The sequence below is a fragment of the Monodelphis domestica genome, chromosome 1 (assembly GCF_027887165.1).
Source record: "Monodelphis domestica isolate mMonDom1 chromosome 1, mMonDom1.pri, whole genome shotgun sequence".
In the NCBI taxonomy this organism is placed as follows: Eukaryota; Metazoa; Chordata; class Mammalia; order Didelphimorphia; family Didelphidae; genus Monodelphis; species Monodelphis domestica.
The window spans coordinates 557,325,649-557,345,705 of NC_077227.1; the positions used below are offsets into that span (position 1 = coordinate 557,325,649).

The 20,057-nt window shown below is 36.4% G+C and overlaps 1 protein-coding gene across 5 annotated transcripts in view; it reads left to right on the top strand.

Annotated features, from left to right (window-relative positions):
• The window catches only part of DLGAP2 (DLG associated protein 2), a 1,318,656-nt gene that overhangs the window by 1,247,131 nt on the left and 51,468 nt on the right, over positions 1-20,057 (top strand). For all 5 annotated transcript variants that reach the window (XM_056813399.1, XM_001381443.4, XM_056813397.1 and 2 more), the window contains one exon: positions 8,002-8,351. In XM_056813399.1, the coding sequence (XP_056669377.1) occupies positions 8,002-8,351 (350 nt within the window). The remainder of the gene's footprint in view (positions 1-8,001; positions 8,352-20,057) is intronic.

The following is a 20,057-nucleotide window of genomic DNA, read 5'->3' on the forward strand; positions in this document are numbered from 1 at the left end:
ATTTTAAGGAATGAATTAAAGAATTAAGGAAGACTTGTGGTTGCAGTAAAAAGAAAATTTGATTTGGAATTAGAGGACCTGGATGTGAATTCTAGTTTTTCCACAATCAAAGCACTTGATCTTTGGATCTCAGTTTCTTCTATAAAATAAGGGCATTAGGGTATATGATTGCAAAAGGCACTTTCTCAGTAGTGAAACTTCATCTTCTAAGTGACATAGATATGCTTTGCATTTGTTTATTCAACATTTTCTAAATGCCAACTTTGTGCCATGTGTTAAGCTAAGTTAAGGAACTTAGTTAAGGTCATAGGAAATTTTTCACCTGCTATAATGCCTTCTAGACACCTGCACACTGTCATCTGTCCTACTGAGAGGCCTTGTTATCCATCCTTACAGTTAATGTCTTTTATATGAATTATCGCCCCCAATTAGAGTAAAAGCTCCATGAGATCTGTAACTGACCCATCTAATTTTATGCTCAAAGCTTAATACAAATATAATACTCAACACATTGTAAATGCTTCTTAAATTCTTTTGCATTCATTCACTCACTTGATGCATACTCTCATGGAAATCAAGATCCTCTCTACTTTCTCCTACCTCATAGTTCCCCTCCACTTTTAAATCCTATTATCCTTTGTTATTGTTTGTTGCTCAGTCATGTCCAACTTTGTGATCATATTTAGGCTTTACTTAACAGAGAAACTAGAGTGGTTTGCCATTTCCTTCACCACCTCATTTAAATAGTTGAGGAAACAGAGGCAAATAGGGATAAGTGACTTGCTCAGGGTCACATAGCTAGTCAGAGTGAAAAGTTAGATTAGGACTCTCGAAGACAAGTCTTCCTGACTCCAGGTCCAGTGCTCTATCATTTGCACCACCTAGCTGCTCAGAATCCTATGTAGTCAAGGAAAACTACTAAAGAGGAAAAAGGATAACTCTTTCTAAAAGTGGGAAGGAATGAACAGTTATTAGAGAGCAGTTACTTGTCTCTCCAATTGGGGATACAAGAAAAAACAATTAGTCTAATTTTCCAGACAAATCTATTTCTTAAAGAAAAGGAAAAAAAAACTAATTCTAAGGGTTGTAAGACCATGTAAATTCAGTAAGGAGAGGTGTAATCTTTCATTTTAAGGACTTTGAGTTAGAGATAGAGCTGTATTACTGGAAGAATATAGAGCTGTTGTGATGAGTAACTCATATCTCTATGTGACTTTAAGGGTTATAAAATGCTTTCCTTATAACACCACTGTGATGGAGATAGCAGAAGTATTATTATCCCATCATTGCAGATGAGGAAATTGAAAGTCTGTGTGGTTAGGTGATTAACCCAGTCACAAAGCTACTATAGGATAGAACAAAATTTTTAGCATTGTGTCTTTTGATTATAATTCCTGTGCTATTCAACTAAACTATGCCATGTGGCTTTTTAAGGGCCCTCTAGGTCCTAGTGTTCTGTGAGTATAGTTCAGGTTTTCTGGTTTATAATATAAGAATAATTGACGGCAATGGCTTGTAGGGCTAAAAAGAGTTAAAATGGGACAAAGTGATTTAATAAGAAACAAGAGCTTCAATAATACAAAAACAAACTTCAAAGACTATAGTTCTATTCTGGGTGAAAAGGAGCAGAAGATTGGACATCTGGTATACCCATAAGAAGCAGATACACTTTCTGTGGCAACACAATGCCAAAATAAATTTAGTTTAGTTTTTAATTTTTAAGTAACAGTAATAATAATATCAGTAGAAATAAGTCATTCAAATCATTTTGACTATATGGGTCCAAAAGAAATGTTGTATTTTCCCATCTTTATGGGGGAGAGAAAGAAATCCAGGTAGAAAGGAGTATGGCATGCAATATGCTTCAGTTCCAAAAGCATTTTATTAAATTTTACTAAATAATAGGTATTGTGTTTGGCTCTAGGAGATAAAAAGATAAAAATTAAAATTGTCCCTGCCTTCAAGGAGTTTATATTCTATAGGATATAGTGTTCCTCTTGGATACAAGGCCTCAGAAAATATAGTTTGAATGATAACCAAAGAGTAGGTTTCATTTGTTCACAGTGTAACTGAAGTTACAAATCTCTTCCCACCCATAGCCTGTTTAGCAACACTCAAGAACATTCTGGTTTGTAGTAATACCATAAAAAATGATGTTCAGAAAATAGAGATCACCTGTTTGATAAAACCGCATAGTTGGCTGAGGATTTAGAAGATTATAGCTATATGTTCTTCAAAACCAATTAACTGGATGATTAGGAGGAGAAAGATATATTGTATTATGTTCGACTAAATATAGGATTCAACCAAATGAGCCATTTCTACACAGTGAGCAATTAGAAATATTTCAGAATGGTTCTGATTATAACTATCAGTTAAGCCAATCAGTCCAAACCTGTTTATAATGCTGTAAAATTAGAGCCATCAATATTCTTGGGGAAGGGCTTTGGGAAGATCTCTAATTATCCACATTTTAAATGGAATGCAGCTGACCTCTTGAAGGAAAAGATCAGTTAACAAAATCCTGAAATGGGTCTGTTGTCAGATTGTTTCAACCTCAGGATCAGCAAGGTTTAATTATTTTTCTTTCTCTCATTTTGGGTCAATCACTATTGCTGCTTCTTTCCTCTGCTATCAAAGTAAACTATGTTCAATTTATGTAAAGATTAGATTAGAGAAGATAAAGCATTTATTAAGGGCTTACTGTGTGCCAGGCACTGGGTCTAGTGCTGGAAATAAAAATAAAAGCAAAAAGACAGTCCCCACTCACAGGGAGCTTATACTTTAATGTTGGGGAGTCAAATTAAAAAGGGAGCTGAAAAACTGGAAGATAAGGCAAGGGGGAGAGGAGTGGAGCTAGTTTGAAGAGAGCATGATTGGTGTGAACATGTCTTCAAACAGAGGTTTCAAGGAAGAAATCACACATCAGTGAATGAGGCTACAGGGGTGCAAGTATCTCCAGTGTGAAAGACAAATGGAGTAAGGGTCAAAGAATTCAGAAAGTTTATGATCTGTTTAATTAAATAATTGGGAAAATATATTTTCTCTGGTCCCTTTAGCAGTCAATGGATTGAAAGATCCATATTTCTTTTGCATTAACAGTGGCAGCCAAAGACAACTAGCTACTTAATGGATAGAGATCCAGGCCTGGAGAATGAAGGTCCAGGTTTAAATCTGGACTCAGATGCCTCCTAGCTGTGTGACCCTGAATAAGTCACTTAATGTCCATTTCCTAGCCCTTTCTGCTCTTCTACCTTGGAACTAAAACATAGTATTGATTCTAAGACAGAAGGTAAGGGTTTAAAAAAAATGTTAACCTAAAATTAAAAAAAAGAACCTGCCTCAATACTCTTAAGGATATCTTCATCAACCTGAGTATTCCCTCTACTAATGCATATTCCAATCCCACTAGTACTTCATAGATTTTCTTTGAGAAATCTATTGGCAGCTCTTTCCGAACTTAAATAGACTCTTGGATAACAAATGCACAATCATTGTGTTTATGTTCAGATGTTTACATCTATGCATACACAACCTTTGAGAGCCTAGAGTCACCTCCTCATCTCAGTGAGGCATTGGAAAAGGACTCCGGTGCAAAAAAAGGTGGAAATATGAGAGAATTTTTTATATAAGAAAAGTAATGGCTTTTGCTAAGCATTTTTATATAAAGAAAAAGTCTTAATCATGGCTTACCCAATTTTTAGATTAATTTGAATTAAATTAATTTGGTATGGTTCATAACACCATCAGATGTGAAAAGGAAACCTTTGAGAATAGCTGAGCATTCATGAGGATAACTAAGAATGAACGTCTTTGGTTGAATTGTTTAAATTTTCTAAGCAAATTTCCTCATGATTACCTGACATTTCAGTTGTTCTTGCCTGTGAATGCCATTATAATATTCACCATATGTTTCATTGTTCACTGGTGAGTGGAATACAGGTGGCATAAACCAGTAACTTTGTTATTTCCATGATGACCTATCTACACAACTTTAGAGCTTTGAAGACAAGTATAACTTTCATAATATATTATTTTTTCTGCAGTGCCTTTTAACACTACTTTTACCCAAAAGTGGAACCATTTCTTCAATATGATTATTGCTTAAGAGAAACACAACTTCACTAATGCTACACTATTATCTGGGGTTTTATGATCAGGATCTATTAGTAACTATATTCTGAAAAAGTAGAAATGTCTATGCTTTGTTTCAACTATGTTACATAATGCTAGAAGATGTGTAATTATAGGATTAAGAGAGGCTCTTTAGCGAATGAGCCATCACTAATTGGTTAACATGAAGTTAATTACCTATATTTTTAATACTGTTGCATAAAAGACCCATTAGGTGCCATTTACCAATAAGCTTTCTTTATAGTTTTTCTCCTGTACTATTCCCCATTTAGGAAAAATAAACTATATGTGGCAGGCTGGCATAGAAAAATTTAATGAGAAAAGGGGGGCTATATTTATTACCTTGGAGGTCATTTTAAGTTTCAGAGTACTTTAGGACATTAATTATCACCCTAATGAGGTAAAAATAGGTTAACTTTATCATACCTGAGAGCCAAAAGAATTTTAGTGGTAAGAAGGTATTGTAGGAATCATTTAGCCAATTTACAGAATCAGGACTAGAAACTTTTGTCACAATGGACTCCACAGTCATCTATAATATTCTGCCCCCTAATTTTTGGAGTCTCTATGACCAGTAATGAAATTTGAAGCATAATGTTCTTTACCATCAGTTTCATGCTTGATTTACACATCTAAGTGTAGCACCATGGTGAGCTACAAAAAAACCACAAAGATTATTTCTTTATAAATTCTATAGAAAAATTAGAAACAATTGAAAAATCAGTTGTCACATATTAGTATTGAAACCATCTCCAATGTGTTTTTACTTTCTCAGACTTTAAAATTCCTGGAAATATAGCTATATTGTTATAAACTATTTAGAAACCATACCTGTATAACTAAATTATAGCTTTCAGAAAGTACCTTTTAAAAATATTAATTCATCCCCTCTGCCCTTTAATAAGATCCCCAAGTTGATTGGTAAGACATAGAGAACAGTGTGTCTGATCTAAGTTTTCATCTACCTTATCTGTCCTAGTTCTCATTTATCTGCCAAAGATTTTCTTGTTTGAAGTCATCACATCCCTTCTTAAACATATTTTTAAGGAACTTAGAACATAGATGATCCATTCTTGTTTTTTTAAAAGTTACCGAGAAATAGAAGTAATGCTCAATGAGCTATACTGACCATGGTGAAATTGTATGACCTAGATGATAAATTTAAGGAAAACATTCATATATTATACTTGTTTATATTTTCCTATGATATTAAGCATAGCATTTTACAAAAAGTAGATACAGAATAAATTTTAGATATTGATAGTTGATAGTAGGGAAGTTAGACACTGAAGAATATGGGCTTAGATATTTCTTTTGGCAGAAAGGACCAACCTAATTTTTTGTACTAAAGAAATAAGTCTGAGATTGTCATTTGTTTCAATGGTAATTCCTCATTTTCTAATTTTATATGTTGACTTTTCAAGAACTCCTTTCAAAAAAAATCTTCCTTTCGAAATTTTAGCAATCAGGGCCTTGAAATTCAAAATCATGTACCTTATATAAAGAGTCACCTTTAAACTCTGGTGGTTGGATATTTTGAGTTTTTTATATTATAAGTATTTAATGCTTTAGTTTCCCATTGAAAATCAGAAGTTAATTGACTAAAGAATTACATAAACAAATGAGGAAAGAACCAAAAATATGCAGCTAAATTATCAGGAAGGAAAAAAATTTAAATTGAATGCAAATACATAAAACTTAATTTTGCTTGGTTTTTGCTGGTTTTTGATTTGTATCGAAAAAATTTTAATCCCTTTAGGGTGTGAATAGGGCCGGAAATCCTTTATATACTTGTTTGTTTTGGTCCAAACCCATTATTTATTTTTTGAGGGGAAATCTCAGGGTGGGAACACTTTCTATTCAATACATATGACAACTTACAGTTAACTCAGCAGTCTTACAAATGCCCTAGCTATGTCGAGAATTTAAGTGACTTGGCCATGCTACTGGACTGGAAGAGGCAGAACTTGAAATCATGTTTTTCTGACTAAAAGGCTAGACTTCTGGCCTTTTTGTAACATTGACACTCTATTCTATCCCAGAGATTAAAGAAACATCAGGGGCAACTAGGTAGCACAGTAGAGAGAGCATTAGGCATGGAGTCAGAAGAACCTGTTTCAAATCTAGCATCAGATACTTTCTAGCTATTTGACCTTGGGCAAGTCACTTAATTTTGATTACCTAGTCCTTGTTCTTCTGTCTTAGAGTTGTTACAAAGACAGGAAGAATGGTAAAATATATTTATATTTTGAAAAAGATTGCTCAAACACTATAAAAAATAAAAATTTGAAGCCTCATATATTTTCATATTCATTTATAGTTTGGTTCTTAATCCTTAGGGTACTTTCTCTGAAAATGATTACAGGGTAATATTACTCATTCTTCCTTCTAATTTGATCTCATAAAGAGTCTAGAGGATACTTGTGTATGCAACCCCTTTCTCTGAGAATTACAAACAGTCCTCAGACATCTACAATCCATCTATGTTGATGCTTTTTCCTTGGATTATAGTTAAGAGTTTTTCATTGCTGCTTAAGGGGCATTTTATTAACTCTTGTTTTGAAATTGAAATAAAAATAACCTATTGTAGTGGAAACTCATTTGAGGACTGAAGAGAGTACTGAGGAATATTTTATTTTAGCTGACACAATAAGTATATGCCCTTAGCTTTAGAGATCTGGTAAATGAGCCTAATGAAAATTAGGCTACTTCCTAAAAAGATATGTAATATTTCATATCTCTCTCTCTCTCTCTCTCTCTCTCTCTCTCTCTCTCTCTCTCTCTCTCTCTCTCTCTCTCTCTCTCTCTCTCTCTCTCTCTCTCTCTCTCTCTTTTCTCCCCGCCCCCTCCAGTGTGAACATATTTACTAGATATAGGTGCTTGTAGCTCCTTGGCCTGAACTCTTGGAGAACTGACTGACAAATTCACTGACAAAGTAAAAACCTGTCTTTGCAGCTTCAACTCATATTCCTCCCCTTCATGAACCATTCAGCCAAAAGATCAACTTGACATTCTTCAAGACATTCTAAAATCTTTCCATTTTCCATATTTTTATTTGTGATGTACCCTATATCTGAAATGCCTTTTCTTTCAGATATTCCTCTTGTGATGTCCTTTATTCATGGTCATATTCTTCCATGAGGGCATCCTTGGTCCCTGCCACTGGAAGTGCCCTCTGCCTTTTTTAGTTGTCCTATACACTCATCACTATGTATTTTATACTCTATTTGGGAATGTCTTTTTTCTCCATACTATACCATAAACTCTATGAAGGCATTAATTGTATTTTATTCATCTGTTTATCCATCACAACAGAATCTTTCCACTAGGCAGAAACTCAGCAAAATGGGTTTCTAGAATTAGGGATGGAAGCAGGGGTAGAAGCGGGTTGAAAGTGGCTAATGAAGCATGCCTGCCTTTTCTTGACAGAAGGGAAAAGGACTGTTAAGGATGGAATGTTACCTACATTGTCAGATGAAGTTACTGTATCAGTTGTTTTTGCTTAACAATTTTCCTTTGTTACAAGGGGTTTTCAATTTAGAATAGTGGGGAGGAGGGTGATTAGTTTAAATAGAAGTGACTGATATTTTAAAAGGGTATCAATGAACCTTAATTTTTTTTTAAAGAGGGAAAAAAGTGGCTTATAGGAGACAATGAAAGTGGTCTGAATCTGTATAAATTAAGCCCAGACAAAACTTTTAAAAACCATTTGCAAGGCTGTTAGAACTGAACACAGTGCCATTTTTCAGTGGCTTCATTTGCATTTTATAATTATTGGTGTGTAATTATGCAGAGCAGATTCTAATGAGGGAAAAGATCCACATATCTATATTAACTTTGGTCTTTTTCTCCTTATTCTTTAACCAGCTGTATCATACACAAGTTATAAAAAAACACCACCACCAGTACCCCCTCGGACAACGTCCAAGCCTCTGATTTCTGTCACCGCCCAGAGCAGCACCGAATCTACCCAGGATGCCTACCATGACAGCCGGACTCAGAGGATCCCTCCGTGGCCACAAGATGGCCGAGGCCTGTACAATTCCACAGATAGCCTGGACAGTAACAAGGCCATGAATCTCGCCCTAGAAACAGCAGCCGCCCAACGCCATGCCTCTGAGAGCCAAAGCAGCTCGGTTCGAACTAGTGACAAGGCTGTCTTGGTGACAAAAGCTGAGGAGTTCCTCAAGAGCCGACGTTCCTCAATAGGAATTCAGGTAGCCTATCATTAACATCTGTTCTGTGATGAATTACTTGCCTTGGCTCTACAAACAACAATGAACTGACCAAATTTATTGACTAATAACCTCACAAGTAACCCTAGGTACATATAATATTCATGCTAATTCACATCATGGCAAAGTGTCTAAAGAGACAAATCCTCAGATGTCATTCTAGGAGTAAAATGAATAAATTCATCTCAGTAAGATCTGAAATTAACATGACAGAGAAGACCAACAAGTAAATGGGTTGCTATTATCCTTCTCTCAATATCTTCCAAATCAGTGATTTCCAAATGTTTCTTTTGGGTAGATTATGATTGCTTAGACAGTCTGGATATTAGTGACTTGAGAGGGTGCAGGATGGTTGTCTCTTTTTTTTTTTTTATTTTAAACATTATTTTATTTGGTCATTTCCAAATATTATTCACTGGAAACAAAGATCATTTTCTTTTCCTCCCCTCCCCCCCCTCCCACCACCTTTCCCTCTCCCATAGCCAACGCAAGATTCCACTGGTTATCACATGTGTTCTTGACTCAAACCCATTTCCCTGTTGTTGGTATTTGCATTAGAGTGTTCATTTAGAGTCTCTCCTCAGTCATATTCCCTCAACCCCTGTAGTCAAGCAGTTGCTTTTCATCGGTGTTTTTACTCCCACAGTTTATCCTCTGCTTGTGGATAGTATTTTTTAGATCCCTGCAGATTGTTCAGGTACATTGCATTGACACTAATGGAGAAGTCCATCACCTTCAATTGTACCACAGTGTATCAGTCTCTGTGTACAATGTTTTCCTGGTTCTGCTCCTTTCGCTCTGCATCACTTCCTGGAGGTTGTTCCAGTCTCCATGGAATTCCTCTACTTTATTATTCCTTTTAGCACAATAGTATTCCATCACCAACATATACCACAGTTTGTTCAGCCATTCCTCAATTGATGGGCATCCACTCATTTTCCAATTTTTGGCTACCACAAAGAGCACAGCTATGAATATTCTTGTACAAGTCTTTTTCCTTATTATCTCTTTGGGGTACAAACCCAGCAGTGCTATAGCTTGATCAAAGGGCAGACAGTCTTTTATCACCCTTTGGGCATAGTTCCAAATTGCCCTCCAGAATGGCTGGATCAATTCACAACTCCACCAGCAATGAATTAGGGTCCCCACTTTGCCACATCCCCTCCAGCATTCATTACTTTCCATAGCTGTCATGTTAGCCAATCTGCTAGGTGTGAGGTGATACCTCAGAGTTGTTTTGATTTGCATCTCTCTAATTATAAGAGATGTAGAGCACTTTTTCATGTGCTTATTAATATTTTTGATTTCTTTGGCTGAGAACTGCCTGTTCATGTCCCTTGCCCATTTGTCAATTGGAGAATGGCTTGATTTTTTTGTACAATTGATTTAGTTCTTTGTAAATTTGAGTAATTAAACCTTTGTCAGAGGTTTTTATAAAGATTGTTTCCCATTTGTTTCTACCCTTCTGATTTTGGTTACATTGGTTTTATTTGTACAAAAACTTTTTAGTTTGATGTATTCCAGATTATTTATTTTGCATTTTGTAACTCTTTCTAATTCTTGCTTGGTTTTGAAATCTTTCCCTTCCCAAAGGTCTGACATGTATACTATTCTGTGTTCGCCTAATTTTCTTATAGTTTCCTTCTTTATGTTCAAGTCATTCACCCATTTTGAATTTATCTTGGTGTAGGATGTGAGGTGTTGATCTAAACCTAATCGTTCCCACACTGTCCTCCAGTTTTCCCAGCAGTTTTTATGAAATATTGGATTTTTGTCCCAAAAGCTGGGATCTTTGGGTTTGTCATATACTGTCTTGCTGAGGTTGCTTGCCCCCAGTCTATTCCACTGATCCTCCTTTCTTTCTCTTAGCCAGTACCAAATTGTTTTGATGACCGCTACTTTATAATATAGTCTGAGATCTGGGACTGCAAGTCCTCCTTCCTTTGTATTTTTTTTTCATTATTTCCCTGGATATCCTTGATCTTTTGTTCTTCCAAATGAACTTTGTTATAGTTTTTTCTAAATCAGTAAAAAAATTTTTTGGAAGTTCCATGGGTATGGCACTAAATAGATAGATGAGTTTGGGTAGGATGGTCATTTTTATTATATTGGCTCATCCTACCCATGAGCAGTTAATGTTCTTCCAATTGTTCAAGTCTAGTTTTAGTTGTGTGGAAAGTGTTTTGTAGTTGTGTTCATATAGATCCTGTGTTTGTCTTGGGAGATAGATTCCTAAGTATTTTATTTTGTCTAAGGTAATTTTGAATGGGATTTCTCTTTCTAGTTCTTGCTGCTGAGCTGTGTTGGATTTATATAGAAATGCTGATGACTGATGTGGGTTTATTTTGTATCCTGCAACTTTGCTAAAGTTGTTGATTATTTCAATTAGCTTTTTGGTTGAATCTCTAGGATTCTTTAAGTAGACCATCATGTCATCTGCAAAGAGCAATAACTTGGTCTCCTCCTTACCTATTTTAATGCCTTTAATTTCTTTTTCTTCTCTAATTGCTACTGCTAGTGTTTCTAGTACAATGTCAAATATTAGAGGTGATAATGGGCATCCTTGTTTCACTCCTGATCTTATTGGGAATGCGTCTAGTTTATCCCCATTGCAGATGATATTGGCTGTTGGTTTTAGATATATACTGTTTATTATTTTTAGGAATGACCCTTCTATTCCTATGCTTCCTAGTGTTTTTAGTAGGAATGGGTGTTGTATTTTATCAAAGGCTTTTTCTGCATCTATTGAGATAATCATGTGGTTCTTGTTGGTTTGCTTGTTGATGTGGTCAATTATGTGGATAGTTTTCCTAATATTGAACCAGCCCTGCATCCCTGGTATAAATCCTACTTGATCATGGTGGATGACCCTTCTGATCACTTGCTGGAGTCTTTTTGCTAGTATCCTATTTAAGATTTTTGCATCTATATTCATTAGGGAGATTCGTCTATAATTTTCTTTCTCTGTTTTTGGCCTGCCTGGTTTTGGAATTAGTACCATGTTTGTGTTATAAAAGGAGTTTGGTAGAACTCCCTCTTTGTTTATTATGTCACATAGTTTGTATAGTATTGGAGTTAGCTGTTCTTTGAATGTTTGATAGAATTCACTGGTGAATCCTTCAGGCCCTGGGGATTTTTTCTTAGGAAGTTCTTTGATGGCCTGTTGGATTTCTTTTTCTGATATGGGATTATTTAAGAAATCTATTTCTTCTTCTGTTAGTCTAGGCAATTTGTATTTTTGTAAATATTCATCCATATCACCTAGGTTGGTATATTTATTGCCATATAGTTGGGCAAAGTAGTTTTTAATGATTGCCTTAATTTCCTCTTCATTGGAGGTGAGATTCCCCTTTTAATCCTTGATGCTGTTAATTTGCCTTTCTTCTTTCCTTTTTTTAATTAGATTAACCAGTACTTTGTCTATTTTGTCTGTTTTTTCAAAGTACCAGCTTCTAGTCTTATTTATTAGGTCAATAGTTCTGTCACTTTCGATTTTATTAATTTCTCCCTTAATTTTTAGGATCTCTAGTTTGGTTTTCTTCTGGAGGTTTTTAATTTGTTCGTTCTCAAGTTTTTAAATTTGCATTTCCAATTCCTTGATCTCTGTCCTCCCTAATTTGTTAATATATGCACTCAGGGATATGAATTTTCCTCTAAGTACTGCCTTGGCTGTATCCCATAAGGTTTCAGAGGATGTCTCACCATTGTCATTTTCTTCAACAAAATTATTAACTGTTTCTATGATTTCTTCTCTAACTATCCGATTTGGGAGTATCATATTATTTAATTTCCAATTAATTTTTGATTTGGCTCACCATGTACCTTTACCGATCAATATTTTTATTGCCTTGAGATCTGAAAAGGCTGCATTTATTATTTCTGCTTTTCTGCATTTGAGTGCCATGTTTCTGTGACCTAGTGTATGATCTATTTTTGTGAATGTGCCATGTGGTGCTGAAAAGAAGATGTATTCCTTTTTGTCCCTATTTATTTTTCTCCATATGTCTATTAACTCTAATTTTTCTAAAATTTGATTCACCTCTTTTACCTCTTTCTTGTTTATTTTTTGGTTTGATTTATCTAAATTTGATAGTGGTTTGTTCAAGTCTCCCACTAATATGGTTTTACTGTCTATATCCTCCTTCAATTCTCCTAGTTTCTCTATTAAAAATTTGTATGCTATACCATTTGGTGCATACATGTTGGTTAGTGATATTTCCTCATTGTCTATACTCCCTTTTAACAGAATATATTTACCTTCCCTATCCCTTTTGATCAGGTCTATTTGTGCTTTGGCTTTGTCAGATATCATGATTGCAACTCCTGCCTTCTTTCTATCGGTTGAGGCCCAAAAGGTCTTACTCAACCTCTAATTCTAACCTTGTGAGTGTCAACTCGCCTCATATGTGTTTCTTGAAGACAACAAATGGTAGGGTTTTGGGTTCTAATCCAATCTGCTATTTGTGTACATTTTATGGGTGAGTTCATACCACTCACGTTCAAAGTTATGATTGTCATTTGTGGATTAGCTGGCATTTTGATACCTTCCCCTAGTTCTGACCTCTCTTCTTTAGCTATCTCCTTTTGAACTGTGATTTACTTTAGGTCAGTCCCCCTAGTCCCCTCCCTTGAAATGCTTCCCTTTCTAGCCCCTCCCTTTTTGTGCTCCCTTCCCCTCCCCCCTCCTCTTCCATCCCTTTTTATGCTCCCTCCCCCCTCCTCTTCCCTCCTTTTTTATGCTCCCTCCCCCCCCCTTAATTTTCCTTTCTTTCTTGCCCTAATGGATAAGATAGAATTCAAGATCCCACTGGATCTAAATGTTCTTCCCTCTCGGATTTAATTTCACTGAGAGTAAGGTTTAAGTAATTCCACTTCACGCTCTCTTCCTCTCCTTCTCATATGAGAGTTCTTCCCCTCCCCTTCCCATGTGTATCTTTATATGGGAAAGATTATTCTATTAAGTCCCCCCCACTATTTCTTGAAATAAGTCTTAGTATTATCGACGGTTCCCTCCTCCCTTTTCCTTTCTTTGCCCCCACTTTCCCCAAATCTTCTTAATGCCCCAATCTTTCCCTATGCATGTTTCTTCTACTTACTCTTATGATGCTACAGTTTTTGAGAGTTACACAAAACATTTCCCCCACATATTAATATATATAATTTGATGTAAATGTAGTCCTTATAGAAGAGAATTTGACTTAAAGAAAAAGATAAGATTTATCTCCTTTTCCCTTTCTTTCATACTTACCTTTCCATGTTTCTCTTGCTTTCTGTGCTTGGATATTGAACTTTCCACAGAGCTCTGGCCTTTTCTTAGCAAATGCTTGGAAATCTTCTATTTTGTTGAATGCCCATACTTTCCCCTGGAAGTATATAGTCAGTTTTGCTGGGTAGTTGATTCTTGGTTGGAGACCCAGCTCTCTTGCCTTTCTAAATATTGTGTTCCATGCTTTGTGGTCTCTTAGTGTGTTAGCCGCTAAGTCACGTGTGATCCTTATGGGAGCCCCCTTATATCTGAAGCTCCTCTTCTTGGCTTCTTGTAGGATTTTCTCCTTTTCTTGGAAGCTCTTGAATTTGGCACTTACATTCCTAGGGGTTGTCTTTTGGGGATTTAGTATAGAAGGTGTTCTATGAACCCTTTCTATTTCTATTTTGCCCCCCTTGCTCCAGAACGTGTGGGCAATTTTCTTTTATAATCTCCTGTAGAATAATATCGAGTTTATTGTTTATCTCTGGTTTTTCTGGGAGACCGATAATTCGGAGGTTGTCTCTTCTCCCTCTGTTTTCGAGATCGGTGACCTTCTCAGCGAGATATTTTATGTTTTCTTCTAATTCATTAATTTTTTGTGTTTGCTTTATTGATTCTTGCTGTTTTATGATCTCGCTTTCTTCGAGTTGCTTGATTCTGGTCGTTAGGGACTGGTTTTGCTTTTCAGCTTTGTCTGCCCTTCTATTGGATGCTTTGAGCTCTTTTTCCAATTGAGCAGTCTTATCTGTCAGACTGCTGATCTCTTTCTCCCATTTTTCTTTCCAGGTTTCCATCTTTTGGGTAAGCTCCAGTTTGAGATCTCCCAGAGCTTGTTGATAGTTTCCATTTTGGGAGGCATGTTCTGATTTTTTTTGGATTTCCTCTTCATTCTCTTCTTTTCCTTGGGTACTTCCACTATAAATGTTTTCAATAGTCACCTTTTTTTCCCTTTCTTCCTGGAGGCTTGATTTTGGGCCATGTGAGCCATCCCTTTGGTGGTTTTATTCCCCTTTCCTTTTTGGTCTGGGGTCTGGGTGGTATGGGCGGGTTTTCTGTGAATTTAGGTTGCCTCAGACTAGTTCTTCCCATCCTCCGAGGTTTCTTAGAGTGCTGGTCCCCTGATCACAGCCAAACAGCCCAGGTGTTCAGCTGCGCCCAGATAATCAGCGCATGGTCCTCCCCTGGTATTTAGCTCCGCCCAGATGTTTAGCGTAACCTCCCCAAGTACAGCTCCGCTGACCCCTGTGCTCAGTGCCGGGTTCTCCCGTGAAACCGCCCTGAGATGTTTTTTTCCTGGCAATCCCCAGATCCCAAGGACCCTGGAGTGCCCCCCCCCGAGACAGAGATGTTCCCCACTCACTCGCTGTCCCAGTGAGTGCTCCGGTAGCTCACTCTGGTTTGGTGGGGGAAGTGGGGGGGGGGGGGAAGGGCGGCTCAGTTCACATTTCTGTGCAAGCTTTTCCTTCTTATTATTATAGTGTGGAAATGGTCAAACCCCACGTACCTTTGCCTCTGTGGAGTACTGGGGAGTACTGGGGTGTCCTTCTGTTCCTCCAAAGGTGATTTTTATGCTCCTTTGATGTAGTCTGTTTTGTTCGGTGCCGGGGAGAGGAAGCGTGTGGCATCTAGATTGCAGCCATGATTACCTGGAAGTCCGGTTGTCTCTTTTGAAGTATTTTGTCTTTGAACACCTAGCTTTATCAGCGCACCAGCAATAGAAGAGAACTGAGGTGATCTTGATTATGAAGGTTTGTGATTGTACTCTGATATAATACATATATGAAGAGTGATTATCAAATAATTATAATATTATTCTAAAAGGAAATCAATACTCCAGCAAACTTGTTATCCAGAGGATCCCAAGGATTCAGGACTTTGGGCCACTAATACAGCTGGGTCCTAATTAATACAAATAATAACTTCCCTGAAGTGTTGTAAGTATTCAAATTCACACTATTCAAAGTTTAAATTATCTAAAATATGGTTATTGGTTCCTGCCCAAAAGAAATTATACATGCAAATTTGAACAATATAACCACTTTAAGGAAGTCATTACTGATGGTAATTGGAACCTGGCTATAAATGTATATTTACAAATTTTAGGATATGCCTATGTATACTTTAGATGGTAGGATCCAGGAGATCTAGAGCAAAGGGGAACTGCAGGAGTCAATTAGCCCAACTTCCCATTAAACAGAAAGAGGAATGGCTCTGGTAGTAAGAGGACCTGGATTCAAACACTACCTCTAAAACTTAATATCTTCATGTATTCGGCCAAATCATTTAGCTCCACTTAACTTCAGTTTCTTCTCATGTGAAGTGAGCTTAGAATAGCTGTCTCCTGGGGTCCCTTCAACCTCTAGATCTATGATCCTAAGAACTGAAGCTGAATCTGTTATTTGATACAGTAGAAAAGGTTTATTTATGCATAGTCCAGGTAAGCTAAAAACTGCCATTCAAATAAAAATATGCTGCTGGACTTCTTCAGAAGCTTAGGAGGCATTCCATTTGATTATGCTCAATGTTCATCCTGATTCCAGTGGATCAGATCACAACTGCTCTCTAATCTTATTAAATGCTTATTCCCATCTTTCTATGAATCCTCTATATAGGAACTACTCAATATATTAAAGGTCTTTCTCTAAGTCTTAATGTTTCTTGGCTGTCAATGCAATGTTGACATTGCCCATTCATCATCTCCCAATTATACTACATATTCAACAGTATCTAAAGCCAGGAAGAAAAGAAAGGTACCCAGAATGGATCACTGCATTTTAAAGATCCCCTGAGTCACTGCTCGGTAATCAATGAGGGGATTACTTCATTATCTTCATTATCCTCAAAGTGAGAAACCCTTCAGCATCATCTGAGCTACATTTGGTTGTCCAGAAGAAAGAAGGCAGGATGGCTTTGTACATGCACCACAGGCCCAGTCTTATATGTATAGAAAGAAAGTCTATATACATACATATATACATGCATACATATACATGCAAACATGTTTGTATATGTATATAGAAATATAGGACAGGATCCATGGAGTATGTGTTATATAAGTATGTATATATACATATACATGCACACATCCTTTTATGTTCATGTGTACATTTGGACATATGGATATGTACGTGGGCACATGATTTTTTCCAAAGAACAAGACAGTCATCTACCATTATTTTTAAGTAGATCATACTCATTTCAGTTCATTCCAAAGAAATCTTAGATTTTATCTATACAAGCAAGTGAGTTGATAAAGTCCTTTGTTGACCTACCTCACCATTTGCTATTTCCTTTTACCTCCCCAGGTAGCCTGTATCCAACAGAAAGTGTCTTGAATAAAAATGCCTTATTACTACCTTCCCTACTTAGGGAAAATATAAACCAGAAATGGTGCAGATTGAAAAATAGAGAACAATTTAGCTTAAGCCAATGTTTTATATTATTAATAGAGGAACTAGGTGCATGGGTAGAAGATTAGACACTGGATTGGAGGTGGGTTCAAATCTTAGCCCTGCTACATTGCACAAGCTTGGTACAACTTGAACAAGCCACATCTTCACTTTGATCCATAGCTTCTTCTTGATCAAAATTAAGAGATTGTAGTAGAGAGAAAACCTCTAATATCACTTCTAGCTTGAAATGCCATGATTAAGTCATGATATCCATCTCTAGGATGGAATAAAGAATTCTATACAGAGAAGAAGCTGATTGTTTAGTTTCTTTTAGCAATTTCTCTGCAGCATGACTTCACTTTAGTTAGAACAAAAAGGGGCAAAATACTGCCCATGGAACAAATGTAACCCTCTGCCTGCTTTCGTTACTTTTAGGAGCTAAGGATGGTTTTGCATTTTTAAATATACTATTTAAATACACAATCAAAAAATTAAATCATTCTTTTGTCTCAGATATACAAAGGCAGGGGAAGGACTGGTTTTGTTCCATGGGTAATAGTTTTCCATCCCTTGGTTTAGGTTATTGTCAGTTTCCATAATGTCTGCTATATCTGTTAAATATAAATATAAAAATTATTCCAAATATACATGTATATTGGCTTTACCAGAAAAAAAATGTTATCTTTACAAAGTGTCGCTTTTATCACCTTCTTTATCATCAATTAATCAATTAATAAATAGATAGATGGAACAGTAGAATCTGGAATCTGGAGGATCTGAATTTAAATGCAGCTTCAGTGACTTTTTAGCTGTCTGATCCTGGGCAGATTACTTAACCTCTGTCTGTCTCAACTTCTTCAAATGTAAAATGAGGACAATAATAGTACCCACCTTCCAGGGTTGTTCTGATGATCAAATGAGGTAACATTTGTAAAGCACTTAGCACAGCATGGCACACAGTAAGCACTATATAAATGTTAAGTGTAGGGGTTTTTTAACCAATTACTACATATCTGACCCTGTGCTAATTTCTGAGAATAAAAAGGCAAAAGTAAAACAATCTCTGATCTCAAGGAAGGTTATATTGCAACAAGAGAGACAACATCTGCATGCACAAGTACATACAAATAATATACAAAATGCATACAAGGTAATTTTGGGAAGAATGACACTAGCAACTCTGGAGACCAGAAAAGTCCTTATGAAGAAAGTAATACCTGCACTGAATTTTAAAGGAAATCAAGAATTCAAAGAGACAAAGATGATGAGAGACAGAATCCTTTGCTTGGGACATCATGCTTGAGGAATAGCAAATTCTCTAATATGACTGAAGTATAGGTTACATGGAGGAAGACTAAAAAGTTAAGAAGGGGAAACAATTGTAGTGAGTTTTAAATTTCATCAATAGAAGTTTTATATTTGATTCTGAAGGTGGCAGGGAACTGATGGAATGTGCTAAGTAAGGGGGAAACATAATCAGACCTATCCTTTTAGGATAATCACTTTGGCAAATGTATAGAGGACAGACTGATGTGGGTCAGACCAGAAAGCGAGAGAACTATTGGGAAACTATTACAACAGTCAAGGCAAATGATGATGTAGGCCTGAACCTCTGTGAATAGAGAAAAGTGTACAGAGAAAAAAACAAACTAGATTTGAACAATGAGTAAGAGTGAAAAGTTGAGTAAAATATTGAGGTTGCAAACTTTAGTGACTGGGAAGTTGATTGTACAAAAGTTTGAAAGGAGACATTTTTTTAGCTCAGGATAACTTAGAAAGACAGGAGTACAAGTCTGTGGCTCCGGGGTTGGGACTGACCAGGACCATAGAGGACAAAAATATGTAATTTAATTATAAGAAGACAGAATAATTAGAGGGTGCACAGATACAATTTCTGTGGCTAAAATTAGTCAGTCAGTCAGTCAACATGCATTTATTAAGCATTCACTTTGTGCTACTATAGTCCTGGCAATGTAGAGCCAAGGGAAAGGGGAAAAAAATAGTTATTGAGTTCAAGGACCCTACATTCTAAAAGGTAAGATAATACATAAAAGGAAGCTGAAAAGGAAGGGAGAGAGAAGATTCTTGTCATAAAGGCATAATGGGGAAAGTGCAACTGGATGGGAAATGAAGAAATGGCTGGTTTGGGAGTCTTCTTTAAATGGAGGTTCTGGGAGGAGCCCTCCACACTCCAATTAGAAGGAGGGACAGAGGTGCTTCCAAGGGTTGAGTTCCAAGACTTACATAATGTTTCCAAGATAAAAAGGTTTCTGGGGCATAACAAAGAAGTACAGAGACCTGAGAGATTCATAGAGATAAAACTGCTATTACAAAATCCTTTTAGGGTATATGGTTTCTGAAGGAACATGAAATTCAGGATTTACTGCTCTAAATCACCAGCCTATCATCAACTGAAGGAGCTGTGTTCAAACAGTAATGGTCACACTTCCCTGAGATAAAGCATTCTCCTCTTCAAATCAAAAGAATCTTTTGTTAAAAAAAATTGTTCTCATTTCTTTTTTTTTTAAACCCTTACCTTCCGTCTTGGAGTCTCTAGGCCTGGCTCTCAATCCACTGAGCTACCCAGCTTCCCCCTTGTTCTCATTTCTTAAGCCTAGAGGTCAACATCTTGGGATCATAGATTTGAGCTGCAAAGAACCTTAGAGATCATCTACTCCATGCCTTTCATTTTAAAGAAAGGAAAACTGATGTCCAAAGGTCTTCAATAGCTTGCCCAAGATAAAGCAGATAATACATGTCCATGTTTCCCTTTAGAACAAAGATTCAAAAACCAACTTTTGTGTCAGTTGAGTGAAGCCAATAGATTTTTCAGAATAATATTTTAAATGCATAAAAGACATTGAAATAAAAAGGAAGTCAATTATATTAAAATTTATCTATCAAAACGTTTTTAAAAAGAGCAGTTTCCAGAAAAGTTAGAATCCCTGCATTAAAGGCAGAACAAAAGAGAATTATATCATTATGAACCAGGGGATACAAAGGGATACAAAGATGAGATAGTTAGGGAAAAGTTGCTGAAGGTCGAGT